This window comes from Anomaloglossus baeobatrachus, chromosome 1, assembly GCF_048569485.1.
Source record: "Anomaloglossus baeobatrachus isolate aAnoBae1 chromosome 1, aAnoBae1.hap1, whole genome shotgun sequence".
NCBI classification, from domain to species: Eukaryota; Metazoa; Chordata; class Amphibia; order Anura; family Aromobatidae; genus Anomaloglossus; species Anomaloglossus baeobatrachus.
In genome coordinates this window covers 551,707,918-551,724,557 of record NC_134353.1, presented here as the reverse complement: position 1 = coordinate 551,724,557, position 16,640 = coordinate 551,707,918, and the positions used below count along the sequence as shown (strand labels likewise).

Genomic DNA, 16,640 nt, shown 5'->3' with positions numbered 1-16,640 from the left:
ATACGGTAAAAGATCTTTAGAAATACTTTTTCTAAAGATCTCTTAATCTATGCTAGTGTATACAGGGACAGTTAGGCAGGAAATAGAAATATACACCCAGAACTGCTCGTGGTTCTGGGTACATATTGCACCTGACAGGTCCCTTTAAGTCCTCTGGTGCTTTTTTTGCCATCAATTTCTGTAGACTTAAGCGGGCTTTACACACTGCGATATCGCCCGAATTTTGTCGTTGGGGTCACGGTTTTGGTGACGCACTTCCGCAATCGTTAGCGATATAGCTTTGTGTAACAGCGTTCAGCGATGTAAAATCGTCGCAAAAGCGTGATTTATCGCTAATCGGCTACACGGGTCCTAATTCCCAAAAATCGTTACTTCAGCAGTAACGAGGTTGTTCCTCGTTCCTGCGGCATCACACATCGCTGCGTGTGACGCCGCAGGAGCGAGGAACGTCTCCCTACCTGCCTCCCGGCCGCTATGCGGAAGGAAGGAGGTGGGCGGGATGTTACGTCCCGCTCATCTCCGCCCCTCCGCTGCGATTTGGCGGCGGTTCAGTGACGTCGCTGTGACGCCGCACGGACCGCCCCCTTAGAAAGGAGGCGGTTCGCCGGTCACAGCGACGTCGCCGGACAGGTAAGTATGTGTGACGGCTCTGGGCGATGTTGTGCGGCACGGGCAGCGATATGCCCATGTCGCGCAACAGATGGGGGCGGGTACGCACACTAGCGATATCGGGACCGATATCGCAGTGTGTAAAGTAGCCTTTAGCCTAGGCTTTTTGCCTTTCCACAAGAAATAAGAAAAGGCTTTGTCTAAAGCATTAACGTCTTTATGTTTTAAAAGTAGAGGTTGTGTCTGACTTTGATATATGAGTTCTAAGACACTCATCGTCTTAGTTAGGTGGGCTCTCCCCATTAGGTTTAGAGGTGGATTGTGCCATCTTTTAAGGTTGTTGCTTATCTTGGTTATGATGGAGGGATCATTTAATTTATAGAGGAAAGAAGGGACCTGCCTATCTTTAGGCTATGTGCGCACTATGTGCGCCATTTTCTTAAGAAAAAAACGGACCCTCTGAAAGAATCCCGCACCCATGGTAAAAAACCGCGATAAAACCGCACCCGCGGTTTTGCCGTGATTTGCCACGGTTTTGCGGAGGATTTACCGCAGATTTTCAGCAAGTTAGTCCCAGCGGTTTTTACCATTATCTATGGCAAAAAACGCAGGTACCTGCGGAAAAGAAGTGACATGCTCATTTTCTCAAGAACTTTTCTCAAGAAATTCTGCAGAAAGAATGTTCTTGAGAAAAAAAACGCAGTGTGCACACAGCTATTTTTTCCCCCATAGGTTTTGCTGGGAAATGTCTGCAGAAAGGTTACAAACATTTCTCAAGAAATTTCTGCAGCAAAACTGCGGGTAAAAACGCAGTGTGCGCACAAGGCCTTATACCTATATAGGTTATGTGTGTTTTGGCTACATCCACTTCCCATCTTGATGTGTTTTTTTTTTTATTCCTGTATCTTGTCTCCCCCAAAACAGCAATTTGTATTTTGATGTGTTTATATTGAAACCCGAAAGTTCCCCAAAAGATTAAGATGTTTAGTATCTTTGGTACCTGACTATGCGGGTCGGATAGAAACGGAAGTATGTGATCTGCAAACATGGTAGCTTGGATGGTCTCCTTATCTACAAGGATGCCTTTACAAGTTTTTGGGTTAGATAGTCTTGTTAAGGGTTCCAGGGCCACGTTAAACTATAACAAGGCTAGGGGACATCCCAATCATTTTACAGTACTACTCAGGCTATTTTTTTCTATTTTACCACTGGATAGGTAACATTACTGTTACCTATCCGGCTCCCTTTGTAGTATAATTCTCACTGGTGGTTGTCCTCTGCCTCTGGACACATTCCAGTCCCTCCCTGCCAACTTGTGACCGCAGGGCTGACTTGCCAGAAGTCGCTACTATCGGTTACTATCTCTCTTAATGTAAGTCTATGAGAGCCTAGTTCTTAGACTCATAGACTTACATTGAGAAGTGACTTCTGGTCCCTCTAGCACAACTGTGGTGACATGGTGCAGAAGAGGACTATAGTGGTGCTGGGAACAGAAGAAGACAGTGAACTGTAAGTATTTTACTACACACATTTGTGATACTTATCTGGTGGTGAAATTGAGTAATACTTTTAACATTTTTTTCCACCCAAGAATTCCTATTGTGAATTTATTTATCTGAGAATATTTATATAAAAGAAAAAAAAAATTGCACCAGAAAATTATATAGTTACTTGTATACATAAATACATTTATACATTAAAGTTTCATTCTTATATTATCAACTGGATATCTGATCGCTGGTGATCTGGCTGCTGGGACCCTACAGATCCCAAAAATGGCCAGCTAAAATGATGGCTGGCCACAGATGCATGCCCCTGCTCCATTCATTATTACTACATTGCTGGAGACAGCAGGGTACAGTGCCTCTTATGGATCCCTGGGGTTGAATCCTCAGTGATCACCTGTGGATAAGTGACTTTCTAAGAGGGGAATAAACCTTCAGCTCCCCTGCCGCTCCAGTTACCACCGTCCCCCTCTCTAACATGGAGACAATTTGCTGTTCTACCACATGACAGGCGCAGTCATTCACTGGCCTCAGCGGTTATGAAGGCATGTATGTCACAGGCCTGCTGAGTGATTAGCTCATGATGGGTGCGCATCGGAAGGGGACCACCAGGGCATCAGTTTGATTTTACAGCATGTTTTACCTCAGATTGTTTGTGTTTTCTTACAATGCATTTGTGATTTTTACCTTTCATTCCAGTTTTCATTCCACTAAGGCCCTGCTGGGTGACGGGCCGGTCAGCGACCTTTATTTGAGCTGAGAGAACTCCGCCCGCTGGAGGAGGCCCACCACGTGTCCCAGGTCGGGCAGTGCCAGGTGGCATCTACAGGCAAAGGAGAAGAATGAATACTTGGTGTTTCTCATCAGGGTTGAAACACACTGTATCAAATAAAGCACTAAATGCTGCAATCATACGGCACGAGACAGAGATGATCGGCACTCATTAATGTCAGAGATCAGCCGGTCTACATGGGCCATATGGTCAGACATCTTCACCCACTGCTACCTTCCAAGCAAGATTAAGGGTGGCCATGTGCATCTATTACAGCTTTACTCTAATGTAAGCAAACACTGAGGGTCCCCATTGTCACTGATGGTAAGTCGGTGCCAGAAGTTGCCTGTCGGAGCCTAGATTCCCCTATCTCTAAAGAGAATGCATGCACAATCACCAATGGCAGTAATAGATGTGCTTTGTATTACAGCTGTATAGCCATATTAAAGGAGTTTATGAAGATGAGGGCTTCAGTCTATTAGAGCGCTAATAAAGCGGCTGCCAGTGGTTTATATAAATAAACTTTAATGTTGGGCTCCTGTTAACATACTACGCGTTTCAGCCATCCACTGTTGCTTTCATCAGGTAAAAAAAGCAACCACATCAACGGTAACAGAAGTAGAGGAGGTTCCCTCATCTGGAGGACTCTTACACATAACACTGGGGTTGTGCGGGGGCACACCACCTCTTCAGGTGGGCAGTTTTTTGCATAAATCTAACATCTAATCCACGGGTGCTTCTCATATGTGCTTTCTCTTTCTTTTCACATTAAAGGAGTTTGGAAGCTATCCAAAAGATAGGCTATAACTTCCCAATCCCTGGGCATCCGACTACTGGAACCATCACGAGAACCAGGCTCCTGTGGATGGAGCAGTGGTCAATCACAGGCATTGGTTCCCGCCATTGGTGAGAGTCCCAGTGGTCAAGATGTTATTTCTCTATTTGTTATCACATAGAAAAGGCCTAACTTCCAGACTTGCCTCCTATAAATATGCCTACCCTCTTCTAACACTGCAGTGACACTTGAGAAGACAAGGAGGTTAGACTTAGTACACTTTCCCTATAGTAAGGCCTGTTTCCCATCTCAGACTCACCGATGTCGTTAGCCTACTTGCTGTGGATGGCACTCTGATTCCACTTGGTGGTCTGTTTGGAATAGGCCCTGTGCCCGCCCTTGATATGGGCCGTGCTGATGGAGGCCTCTGGTTGCTTGCCATGTTCACTGTTCTGTGGAGAGAATATATGTAAGTACACTGAGCTTTACAGAGAATATGGTGGACTGCAGCTCTATCACTGACATTACAGGATACAATGCTGGAGGCTGTCCTCTCAGACCTTCACCTATTTATTACAACAATGCCCCCCAGAGATTGGCATTACAAAAAACTCTATATGCTTAAAGCTATTTTCACACAAACAAAGTACGGTACATTTTGGAATAATAATAAGTTCTACAATTGGATGTGTTTAAAAATGTTAATGTGCTGAGATAATGTTATATATGTGTCCCTGCTGTGTACTGTGTAATGGCTGTGTCTGACCGTACAGGAACATGGTCTGATCATACCACAGCTCCTGAGCTGGGGATGGAAGAAAAAAGTATATAGATAGCGCACAATGGGATCCCAAATTATTTTTTTAGATAAAACATGCTTAAAAACAGGCAGGGAAATGTTTTACCTCACAAAAAGAATCATCTATAATCCCGTGCTGCACTCTCTTTTGCACTCTCCCCAGCCCAGGAGATGTGGTACGGTCAGACACATCCATTACACAGTACATAGCAGGACACATATATAGGATTATCTCTGCACAGGAACATTTCTTTAACCCCTTCAGCTTAAAGACCCGGCCATTTTTTGCAATTTTGACCAGTGTCACTTTGACAGGTTATAACTCTGGAACACTTCAACGGATCCTGGCGATTCTGAGATTGTTTTTTCGTGACATAATGTACTTCATGTCAGTGGTAAATTTAGGCCGATATGTTTTGCGTTTATTTGTGAAAATTTCGGAAATTTGGCGAACATTTTGAAAATTTTGCAATTTTCAAAATTTGAAATTTTACGCCCATAAATCTAAAAGATATGTCACACAAAATAGTTACTAAATAACATTTCCCACTTGTCTGCTTTACACCAGCGCAATTTTTGAAAAAAGAAAAATTTCCGTTAGGAAGTTAGAAGGGTTCAAAGTTCATCAGCAATTTCTCATTTTTCCAACAAAATTTACAAAAAAAAATTTTTTAGGTACCACATCACATTTGGAGTGATTTGAGAAACCTAGGCGAAAGAAAATACCCAAAAGTGACCCCATTCTAAAATCTGTACCCCTCACTCTGCTCAAAACCACATCCAAAAAGTTTATTAACCCTTTAGGACAGGGGTGGGGAACCTCCGGCCCGCGGGCCGTATACGGCCCGTGACAACTTTTTATGCGGCCCCCAGGCACATTCCCAGGCACCCCTGTGCTCTGGCAGCAGCCGCGCTTTTCCCGGCCACCGGCCCTTTAAATCTCACTGCCTGATGCCTTGAGGGTAGATGCTAGAATGCACGGGCTCTATCCAGATCCTGACTTCCAGGACCTGACTGCAGCCCATACATTCTAGGCTTAACCCCGGCCTGTGCTAGTGTGCTCTGGTGGGCGGGGTAAGCAGCACGCTGCGATATGTCACAGAAGAGCTGCAGCAGATTTACCAGCCTCCGGGCCTGCTGTGTGTGTGACTCCTCCTCCCCCTCACTGTGAGTACGCAACCCATCGCTGCCCCCTCCCCCTAAGTGCTGTGTACTCCCTCGTGCTGTGTGTACCCCTCAATGCTGTGTACCCCTAATGCTGTGTGTACCCCCTTGTGCTGTGTACCTCCCAGTGCTGTGTGTATCCCCTAATGCTGTGTACCCCCTAATGCTGTGTGTACCCCCTAATGCTGTGTGTACCCCCCAGTGCTGTGTACCCCCCCAGTGCTGTGTGTACCCCCTAATGCTGTGTGTACCCCCTAATGCTGTGTGTACCCCCTAATGTTGAGTACACCCCTAGTACAGTGTGTACCTCCTAGTACTGTGTGTGCTCCCCTAGTGCTGTCTGTGCCCCTTGGGTGATGTCTATGCCCCCCCAGTGCTGTCCGAACCACCTAATGCTGTCCATGCTACCACCAGTGCTGTCCATGCCACGGTCAGTGCTGTCTGTGCCCCCTTATGCTTTCCGTGCTCCCCAGTGCTGTGTGCCACCCCTCAGTATTTTGTACCCCCCAGTGCTCTGAACTTGCTACTGCTGTCTGTACCCTCCCACTGCTTTATATGCCCCCCAGTCTGTGCCCTCCTGTTGATGTCTATGCTCCCCCAGACTTCTCTGTGTCTCCCTAGTGCTGCCTCCTAGTGCAGTCCGTGCTGCCACCTAGTGCAGTCCGGGCTGCCACCTAGTGCAGTCCGGGCTGCCACCTAGTGCAGTCCGGGCTGCCACCTAGTGCAGTCCGGGCTGCCACCTAGTGCAGTCCGGGCTGCCACCTAGTGCAGTCCGGGCTGCCTCCTAGTGCAGTCCGGGCTGCCACCTAGTGCAGTCCGGGCTGCCACCTAGTGCAGTCCGTGCTGCCACCTAGTGCAGTCCGTGCTGCCACCTAGTGCAGTCCGTGCTGCCACCTAGTGCAGTCCGTGCTGCCACCTAGTGCAGTCCGTGCTGCCACCTAGTGCAGTCCGTGCTGCCACCTAGTGCAATCCGTGCTGCCTCCTAGTGCAGTCCGTGCTGCCTCCTAGTGCAGTCCGTGCTGCCTCCTAGTGCAGTCCGTGCTGCCTCCTAGTGCAGTCCGTGCTGCCACCTAGTGCAGTCCGTGCTGCCACCTAGTGCAGTCCGTGCTGCCACCTAGTGCAGTCCGTGCTGCCACCTAGTGCAGTCCGTGCTGCCACCTAGTGCAGTCCGTGCTGCCACCTAGTGCAGTTCGTGCTGCCACCTAGTGCAGTCCGTGCTGCCACCTAGTGCTGTCTGTGCCACAGCCAAGGCTGTCCATGCCCCCCTACTGATGTATATGCCCCAGCCCCCTCCTGTGATGTGTACTCCCAGTGTCTCCTGTAATTTATGCACCCCAGCCCCTCCTGTGATGTATATGCCCCCAGCATCTCCAGACCGAGACAAACCTGGAAAAGCAGCTGTGAGAAACAAGATGATCAATATCACCAAACATCACAGTCACACCAAACAGAAGCAGCTCCTGCCTCCACAGTAGGGGTGAGTTAATTAATCGTTTGACCAAATATAGCTGGGTTATTTTTCAAGTTGATAATGTTGTGCGGCCCCCAAAGGTTAGTAGGAAATTCCAAATGGCCCCCGGCAGTAAAAAGGTTCCCCACCCCTGCTTTAGGAGCTTCACAGCAACCAAAGCAATGTAGACGAAAAAATGAAAATGTTACTTTTTTAACACAAAAATGTTACTTTAGCCATAAAAATTAGTATTTTCAGAAGGGTATCAGGAAAATGCATCATAAAATGTATTGTGCATTTTCTCCTGAGTACGCAGATACCCCATATGTGGTGGAAATCAAATGTTTGGGCACACAGCAGGACTCGGAAGGCAAGGAGCGCTATTTGAATTTTTGAGTGCAAAATTAGCTGCACTCATTAGCGGACGCCATGTCGGGTTTGAAGACTCCCTGAGGTGCCTAAACAATGGAGCTCCCCCATAAGTGACCCCATTTTGGAAACTAGAGCCCTCAAATATTTTTTCTAGATGTTTGATGTGCACTTTGAACCCCTGGGGGCTTCACAGAAGTTTATAACGTTGAGCTGTGAAAAGAAAAATTTTTTTTTTACCACAAAACTGTTGCTTCAACCAGGTAGCTTTTTTTATCACAAGGGTATCAGGAAAAAATGCACCATAAAATGTATTGTGCATTTTCTCCTAAGTACGCAGATACCCCATATGTGGTGGAAATAAAATGTTTGGGCACACGGCAGGACTCGGAAGGCAAGGAGCGCCATTTCACAGCAAAATTGGTTGGAATTATTAGCGGACGCCATGTTGCGTTTGGAGACCCCCCTGAAGTGCCTAAACAATGGAGCTCCCCCACAATTGACCCAATTTTGGAAACTAGACCCCTCATGGAATTTATCTAGATGTTTAGTGAGCACTTTGAACCCCTGGAGGCTTCACAAACGTTTGTAATGTTCAGCCGTGAAAATATTTTATTCTTTTTTTTACCACAAAATTGTTTGGGCGTACGGCGGGGCTCAGAAGAGAAGGAGCGCCATTTCACAGTAAAATTGATTGGAATTATTAGCAGACGCCATGTTTCATTTGGAGACCCCCTGAGGTGCCTAAACAATGGCGCTCCCCCACATGTGATCCCATTTTGGAAACTAGACCCCCCCATACAAAAAAATTAGATTGGCGAAATAAAAAATACAGACATCAGTAAAAAAAAAAATGAATAAAAAAAAAAAAAAAAAAAAAGAGCGCCTGCCACTAAGACCAGTGCCAAACGTGAGAGCAATGCACGAGTCTCGCATCGCATCATCCACTGCAGTCTGGAAGCGAGCAACTGCGCTGGATAATGCGATGCCAGAGGGCGGGGCGGCAGATGAGAAAGGGCGCAGCGGATGGAAAATGGGAAAGGGCGCAGCGGGTGGAGGAGCGGCAGAGGATGGGAAAGGGCGCAGCGGATGGATGATGGGAAATGGCGCAGCGGATGGAGGTGCGGCAGAGGATGGGGGGGAGGGAGGTGAGATGGGGATACCTACCTTAGAGGATGGATCTAGGCAGCAGGATCACAGCAGACAGAAGAGGCAGCAGATGAAGGAGGCAACAGATTGAGGAGGGTGAGAGGGGGCAGTAGATGAAGAGGATGGGAGAGAACAGGCAGCAGATCAGGGAGGGGGGCAGAGTCTGATGGGAGAGAGATGGCACATGGAGGAGGGGGGGCCCCGGGGGGAGGGTGGCTTGCAGCACATGTGGGGGGAGGGTGGCTTGCAGCACATGTGCTGCAAGCCACCCTCCCCCCACATGTACTGCTGCAAGCCACCCTCCCCCCACATGTGCTGCAAGCCACCCGCCCCCCACATGTGCTGCAAGCCACCCGCCCCCCACATGTGCTGCAAGCCACCCTCCCCCCACATGTGCTGCAAGCCACCCTCCCCCCACATGTGCTGCAAGCCACCCGCCCCCCACATGTGCTGCAAGCCACCCTCCCCCCACATGTGCTGCAAGCCACCCTCCCCCCACATGTACTGCTGCAAGCCACCCTCCCCCCACATGTGCTGCAAGCCACCCGCCCCCCACATGTGCTGCAAGCCACCCGCCCCCCACATGTGCTGCAAGCCACCCTCCCCCCACATGTGCTGCAAGCCACCCTCCCCCCACATGTGCTGCAAGCCACCCGCCCCCCACATGTGCTGCAAGCCACCCTCCCCCCACATGTGCTGCAAGCCACCCGCCCCCCACATGTGCTGCAAGCCACCCGCCCCCCACATGTGCTGCAAGCCACCCGCCCCCCACATGTGCTGCAAGCCACCCGCCCCCCACATGTGGGGGGAGGGTGGCTTGCAGCACATGATGGGATAGGAGGTGTAGTGGCGATGGAGAAGAGGCAGCCGATGAAGGAGGCGGCGTCCGCCGATCGGGAACAGTGGGGGCCGATTCGGGGGCAGCAGCGGCTGAAAAAGGTGGGTGCGACGGCGGCGGGGACAGTGGCGAGCGTGGCGGCGGGGACAGCGGTGGATCCGGAGCAGCGGCTGGGACAGTGGAGAGCGTGGCGGCGGGGACAGCGGTGGATCCGGAGCAGCGGCGGGGACAGTGGCGAGCGTGGCGGCGGGAACAGCGGTGGATCCGGAGCAGCGGCGGGGACAGTGGCGAGCGTGGCGGCGGGGACAGCGGTGGATCCGGAGCAGCGGCGGGGACAGTGGCGAGCGTGGCGGCGGGGACAGCGGTGGATAGGGAGCAGCGGCGGGGACAGTGGCGAGCGTGGCGGCGGGGACAGCGGTGGATCGGGAGTGGCGGCGGGGACAGTGGCGAGCGTGGCGGCGGGGACAGCGGTGGATCCGGAGCAGCGGCGGGGACAGCGGTGGATTCGGAGCAGCGGCGGAGACAGTGGCGAGCGTGGCGGCGGGGACAGCGGTGGATCGGGAGCGGCGGCGGGGACAGTGGCGAGTGTGGCGGCGGGGGACAGCGGTGGATCCAGAGCAGCGGCGGGGACAGTGGCGAGCGTGGCGGCAGGGACAGCGGTGGATCCGGAGCAGCGGCGGGGACAGTGGCGAGCGTGGCGGCGGGGACAGCGGTGGATCTGGAGCAGCGGCGGGGACAGTGGCGGCGGGGACAGCTTTGGATCGGGAGCAGCGGCGGGGACAGTGGCGAGCGTGGCGGCGGGGACAGTGGCGGTGGGGACAGCGGTGGATCGGGGACAGCGGCGGGGCTGGCGGTGGCGGGCGGGGCGATCGGAGACAGCGGCGTGGGCGGGCGGGTGATCGGAGACAGCGGCGGGGCTGGCAGGGCGATCGGGGACAGGGGCGGGCGATCGAGGACAGGGGCGGGCGGCAACTTACCGATGGGCACCCGCAGAGACCGCTCTCCTCGGCTTCCAGGGACGGTCACAGGCCGCAGATCCACTTTGATTGGAGAGAGCGGTCACAAGACCGGTCTCTCCAATCAGAGCTGGGGGCGGGTGAAGCACCAATCACCCAGCTCCAGCCAATGGCCAGTGCTACAGCAGCACTGATCAGGGCTGGATTTAAATGTTCCAGCCATTTTCAATGGCTGGAACAGTACAATGACTGTAATTGGCTGAGCGGCGTTTGTCAGCCAATCACAGCCTCTGTAGGTTCGGGGTGGAGGCACCACCCCTCCTGAGGTCAGGCAGAGGTCCCCCCCTCCTTCCCGAATCTACCGTTTAATCAAAGAAATTGGACTCCCCGGGGCTCCGGGGCCGCGATTTCGCCATGACGTACTGGGTACGTCATGGGTCGTTTAGCACCATGTCACCGTGACGTACCCAGTACGTCAAAGGTCGTTAAGGGGTTAAACACACCCAATTGTGAAAATTATTATTATTCCAAGATCGATTGATTAACAAAAACTTTGTTTGTAGGAAAATACCTTTAAAATGTCAAGATGAAGTACTGCCACTAACTAGAGTTGAGCGGACTGTCAATAATCCGGGTTCGGCCGATCACCGGCGGGTTGACAAAGTAGTCCGGATCCGATCCCATATATGTCAATGGGGGAGCGGAGTCCGGGACGAGAGAGAGAGAGAGGAGAGAGAGAGAGGAGAAAGAGAGAAGAGAGAGGAGAGAGAGGAGAGAGGAGAGAGAGAAGAGAGAGAGAAGAGAGAGGAGAGAGAGAGAGAAAGGAGAGAGGAGAGAGAAGAGAGAGAGAAGAGAGAGAGAGAGGAGAGAGAGAAAGGAGAGAGAGGAGAGAGAGAAAGGAGAGAGAGGAGAGAGAGAGAAAGGAGAGAGAGGAGAGAGAGAGAAAGGAGAGAGAGGAGAGAGAGAGAAAGGAGAGAGAGGGGAGAGAGAGAGAGAGGAGAGAGAGAGAGAGAAAGGAGAGAGAGAGAGAGAAAGGAGAGAGAGAGAGAGAAAGGAGAGAGAGAGAGAGAAAGGAGAGAGAGAGAGAAAGGAGAGAGAGAGAGAGAAAGGAGAGAGAGAGAAAGGAGAGAGAGAGAGAAAGGAGAGAGAGAGAAAGGAGAGAGAGAGAGAAAGGAGAGAGAGAAAAGAGAGAGGAGAGAGAGAACGGAGAGAGAGAGAACGGAGAGAGAGAGAACGGAGAGAGAGAGAACGGAGAGAGAGAGAACGGAGAGAGAGAGAACGGAGAGAGAGAGAACGGAGAGAGAGAGAACGGAGAGAGAGAGGAGAGAGAGAGAGGAGAGAGAGAGAGGAGAGAGAGAGAGAGGAGAGAGAGAGAGGAGAGAGAGAGAGGAGAGAGGAGAGAGAGAAAGGAGAGAGAAAGGAGAGAGAAAGGAGAGAGAAAGGAGAGAGAAAGGAGAGAGAAAGGAGAGAGAAAGGAGAGAGAAAGGAGAGAGAAAGGAGAGAGAAAGGAGAGAGAAAGGAGAGAGAAAGGAGAGAGAAAGGAGAGAGAAAGGAGAGAGAAAGGAGAGAGAAAGGAGAGAGAAAGGAGAGAGAAAGGAGAGAGAAAGGAGAGAGAAAGGAGAGAGAAAGGAGAGAGAAAGGAGAGAGAAAGGAGAGAGAAAGGAGAGAGAGGAGGGAGAGAGAGGAGGGAGAGAGAAAGGAGAGAGAAAGGAGAGAGAAAGGAGAGAGAGAGAGAAAAAGGAGATAGAGAAAGGAGAGGGGAGAGAGAGAGAAAAGAGAGAGAGGAGAGAGAACGGAGAGAGAGAGAACGGAGAGAGAGAGAACGGAGAGAGAGAGAAAGGAGAGAGAGAGAAAGGAGAGAGAGAGAAAGGAGAGAGAGGAGAGAGAGAGGAGAGAAAGGGGAGAGGGGAGAGAGAGAGAAAGGAGAGAGAGAAAAAGAGAGAGGAGAGAAAGGGGAGAGGGGAGAGAGAGAGAGAGAGAGAGAGAGAGAGAGAGAAAAAAAAAATGGATCCAGATCGTGCACCTGGGATCCCGCGTCCGGGTCGGACTCAGATCTGCTGCTGAAACCGCGCGGATCCGGATTTTGCCGATCTGGGTCCGCACAACACTACCACTAACCCATGGGGTTACCTCTAATGTGGTGGTTTTAGGGGGGTTCTCAAGGGATAGAAAAAGGTCTCTGCCTATTTTCTTCCAAGAACAATTTCACTCTTGTCCATGGGGGTGTCTGGTTCTGCAGCTCAGCCCTTTCCAGGAGAACGCTTGGAGCTTCCATACCGTACACAACCCATGGACAAGAACGTTACTTATTTTCTAAATCCTGTACAATGTACTTAATTAATCACGTCCGGACCGCCCATATACGATAATCCTCCACATTCTACCCTGCAGGGATCTTCTAAATCATTACTGGATAGAAGAGCGGCTAGGGGAGCGGGGAGTCGGCTGTCAGACGCAGCCAGATTCCTCATACAGAAGGCAGAGATGGCTTACTATCGTCTCTGCCTTTACGATCACTGAACACAGCGTGTATACAAGCTAAACAAGCGCTGTGTATACAGTATAGAAAGCAATAATGTCACATCCTTTTGGGCCCAAAAGTCATTAGATCACTGGGGTAGGGAAGGTGCAGGAGCTACTAGATCCCAGGAGATCCAGTCAGCACTGCTATACAACCAAGAGGCTGAATTTCCCCTGTAACAAGGCTATATCAGCCCCAGTTATAGGGAAAAGTCAGATATAAAAAACAGTGTGTAAATGTAAATGTAAATAAAAGGGTCCACACACAGCATCAGATGTCAGTAAAAGGGTCCACACAGCATCAGATGTCAGTAAAAGGACCACACACAGCATCAGATGTCAATAAAAGGGTCCACACACAGAGCATCAGATGTCAGTAAAAGGGTCCACACAACATCAGATGTCAGTAAAAGGGTCCCACACACATCAGATGTCAGTAAAAGGCTCCACACAGCATCAGATGTCAGTAAAAGGGTCCACACACAGCATCAGATGTCAGTAAAAGGGTCCACACACAGCATCAGAGGTTAGTAAAAAGGCCCACACATAGCATCAAATGTCTGTAAATGGGGCCACACACAGCATCAGATGTCAGTAAAAAGGCCCATACATAGCATCAAATGTCTGTAAATGGGGGCCACACACCGCATCAGAGGTCAGTAAAAGGGTCCACACACAGCATCAGATGTCAGTAAAAGGGTCCACACACAGCATCAGACGTCAGTAAAAGGGTCCACACACAGCATCAGATGTCAGTAAAAGGGTCCACACACAGCATCAGATGTCAGTAAAAGGGTCCACACACAGCATCAGATGTCAGTAAAAGGGTCCACACACAGCATCAGATGTCAGTAAAAGGGTCCACACACAGCATCAGATGTCAGTAAAAGGGTCCACACACAGCATCAGACGTCAGTAAAAGGGTCCACACACAGCATCAGATGTCAGTAAAAGGGTCCACACACAACATCAGACGTCAGTAAAAGGGTCCACACACAACATCAGATGTCAGTAAAAGGGTCCACACACAACATCAGATGTCAGTAAAAGGGTCCACACACAACATCAGATGTCAGTAAAAGGGTCCACACACAGCATCAGACGTCAGTAAAAGGGTCCACACACAGCATCAGACGTCAGTAAAAGGGTCCACACACAACATCAGATGTCAGTAAAAGGGTCCACACACAACATCAGATGTCAGTAAAAGGGTCCACACACAACATCAGATGTCAGTAAAAGGGGCCACACACAGCATCAGATGTCAGTAAAAGGGGCCACACACAGCATCAGATGTCAGTAAAAGGGTCCACACAGAGCATCAGATGTCAGTAAAAGGGTCCACACAGAGCATCAGATGTCAGTAAAAGGGTCCACACACAGCATCAGACGTCAGTAAAAGGGTCCACACACAGCATCAGATGTCAGTAAAAGGGTCCACACACAACATCAGATGTCAGTAAAAGGGTCCACACACAACATCAAATGTCAGTAAAAGGGTCCACACACAGCATCAGATGTCAGTAAAAGGGTCCACACACAACATCAGATGTCAGTAAAAGGGTCCACACACAACATCAAATGTCAGTAAAAGGGTCCACACACAGCATCAGATGTCAGTAAAAGGGTCCACACACAGCATCAGATGTCAGTAAAAGGGTCCACACACAACATCAGATGTCAGTAAAAGGGTCCACACACAGCATCAGATGTCAGTAAAAGGGTCCACACACAGCATCAGATGTCAGTAAAAGGGTCCACACACAACATCAGATGTCAGTAAAAGGGTCCACACACAACATCAGATGTCAGTAAAAGGGTCCACACACAGCATCAGATGTCAGTAAAAGGGTCCACACACAGCATCAGATGTCAGTAAAAGGGTCCACACACAACATCAGATGTCAGTAAAAGGGTCCACACACAGCATCAGATGTCAGTAAAAGGGTCCACACACAGCATCAGATGTCAGTAAAAGGGTCCACACACAACATCAGATGTCAGTAAAAGGGTCCACACAGAGTATCAGATGTCAGTAAAAGGGGCCACACACAGCATCAGATGTCAGTAAAAGGGTCCCACACACACATCAGATGTCAGTAAAAGGGTCCCACACACATCAGATGTCAGTAAAAGGGAGGCGGCTTTTAGCATTGTCAAGTATTATCACGTATGGCATTGTCAGTACTAGAGCCCTGTCTGCCATTCTCACATCTACCGTCACCTCTGGACACCGGGCTCCGCACACAGGGGGCTGACACTGGGGGGCACACTGGGCATGGGCACAATACAAGCCCCGACACTACTCACATCCTCCGCTTCTCGCTAACCCGTGGTCTCCTAGCAACCCAATCACACGTGAACACTCAACCAACGGAAAGCAGCGCAGCAGTGGGCGGAAGCTATCGAAATTCTCGCGAGAAGCGTTACGTGTGGTCATGTGACCCAGGGAGGGACATTCACGTCAGAGAAAACTACTGAAATGTGTTCGCTAGGGCATGGCTGTATAATCCTGTAAATCCATATTAAAGGATGTACACAGGCTATATATACATATTATATATTACACACATATATATATATATATATATATATATATATAAAACTGTGTATACTCTATATGTGGGCGTGTGTATATCCTGTATATATAGGTCGGTGTATGTATACACTGTATATAGGCGTGTGTGTATCCTGTAGATGTAGGACTGTGTATACTGTATATGTAGGAGTGTGTGTGTATATACTGTATTTATAGGCATTTGTGTGTATCCTATATGTAGGCGTGTGTATACCGTATATACTGTATATGTAGGTGTGTGTATACTGTATATGTAGGTGTGTGTGTATATATACTGTATATGTAGGTGTGTATATACTGTATATGTAGGTGTGTGTATACTGTATATGTAGGTGTGTGTGTATATATACTGTATATGTAGGTGTGTATATACTGTATATGTAGGTGTGTATATACTGTATATGTAGGTGTGTATATACTGTATTTATAGGCATTTGTGTGTATCCTATATGTAGGCGTGTGTATATATACTGTATATGTAGGTGTGTATATACTGTATATGTAGGTGTGTATATACTGTATATGTAGGTGTGTATATACTGTATTTATAGGCATTTGTGTATCCTATATGTAGGCGTGTGTATATATACTGTATATGTAGGTGTGTGTATACTGTATATGTAGGTGTGTGTATATATACTGTATATGTAGGTGTGTGTATATATACTGTATATGTAGGTGTGTGTATACTGTATATGTAGGTGTGTGTATATATACTGTATATGTAGGTGTGTGTGTATATATACTGTATATGTAGGTGTGTGTATACTGTATATGTAGGTGTGTGTATATATACTGTATATGTAGGTGTGTGTATATATACTGTATATGTAGGTGTGTGTATACTGTATATGTAGGTGTGTGTATATATACTGTATATGTAGGTGTGTGTATACTGTATATGTAGGTGTGTGTATATATACTGTATATGTAGGTGTGTGTATATATACTGTATATGTAGGTGTGTGTGTATATATACTGTATATGTAGGTGTGTGTATATATACTGTATATGTAGGTGTGTGTATACTGTATATGTAGGTGTGTGTATATATACTGTATATGTAGGTGTGTGTATATATACTGTATATGTAGGTGTGTGTATACTGTATATGTAGGTGTGTGTATATATACTGTATATGTAGGTGTGTGTATAC

At 49.0% G+C, this 16,640-nt stretch overlaps 1 protein-coding gene across 3 annotated transcripts in view; it reads right to left on the bottom strand.

The window, feature by feature from the left end:
• The window catches only part of IFT74 (intraflagellar transport 74), a 191,647-nt gene extending 176,354 nt beyond the window's left edge, over positions 1-15,293 (bottom strand). Inside the window, exons 1-3 of one of the 3 annotated variants that reach the window (XM_075316873.1) lie at positions 15,217-15,293; positions 3,981-4,113; positions 2,802-2,937 (exon numbers count right to left, since the gene is read on the bottom strand). In XM_075316873.1, coding sequence (XP_075172988.1) covers positions 2,802-2,937; positions 3,981-4,103 — 259 coding nt within the window. In that variant the 5' untranslated portion in view covers positions 4,104-4,113; positions 15,217-15,293. The other 2 variants (XM_075316866.1, XM_075316880.1) reach the window with 2 other exon arrangements.
• Positions 15,294-16,640: the final 1,347 nt, after the last annotated feature.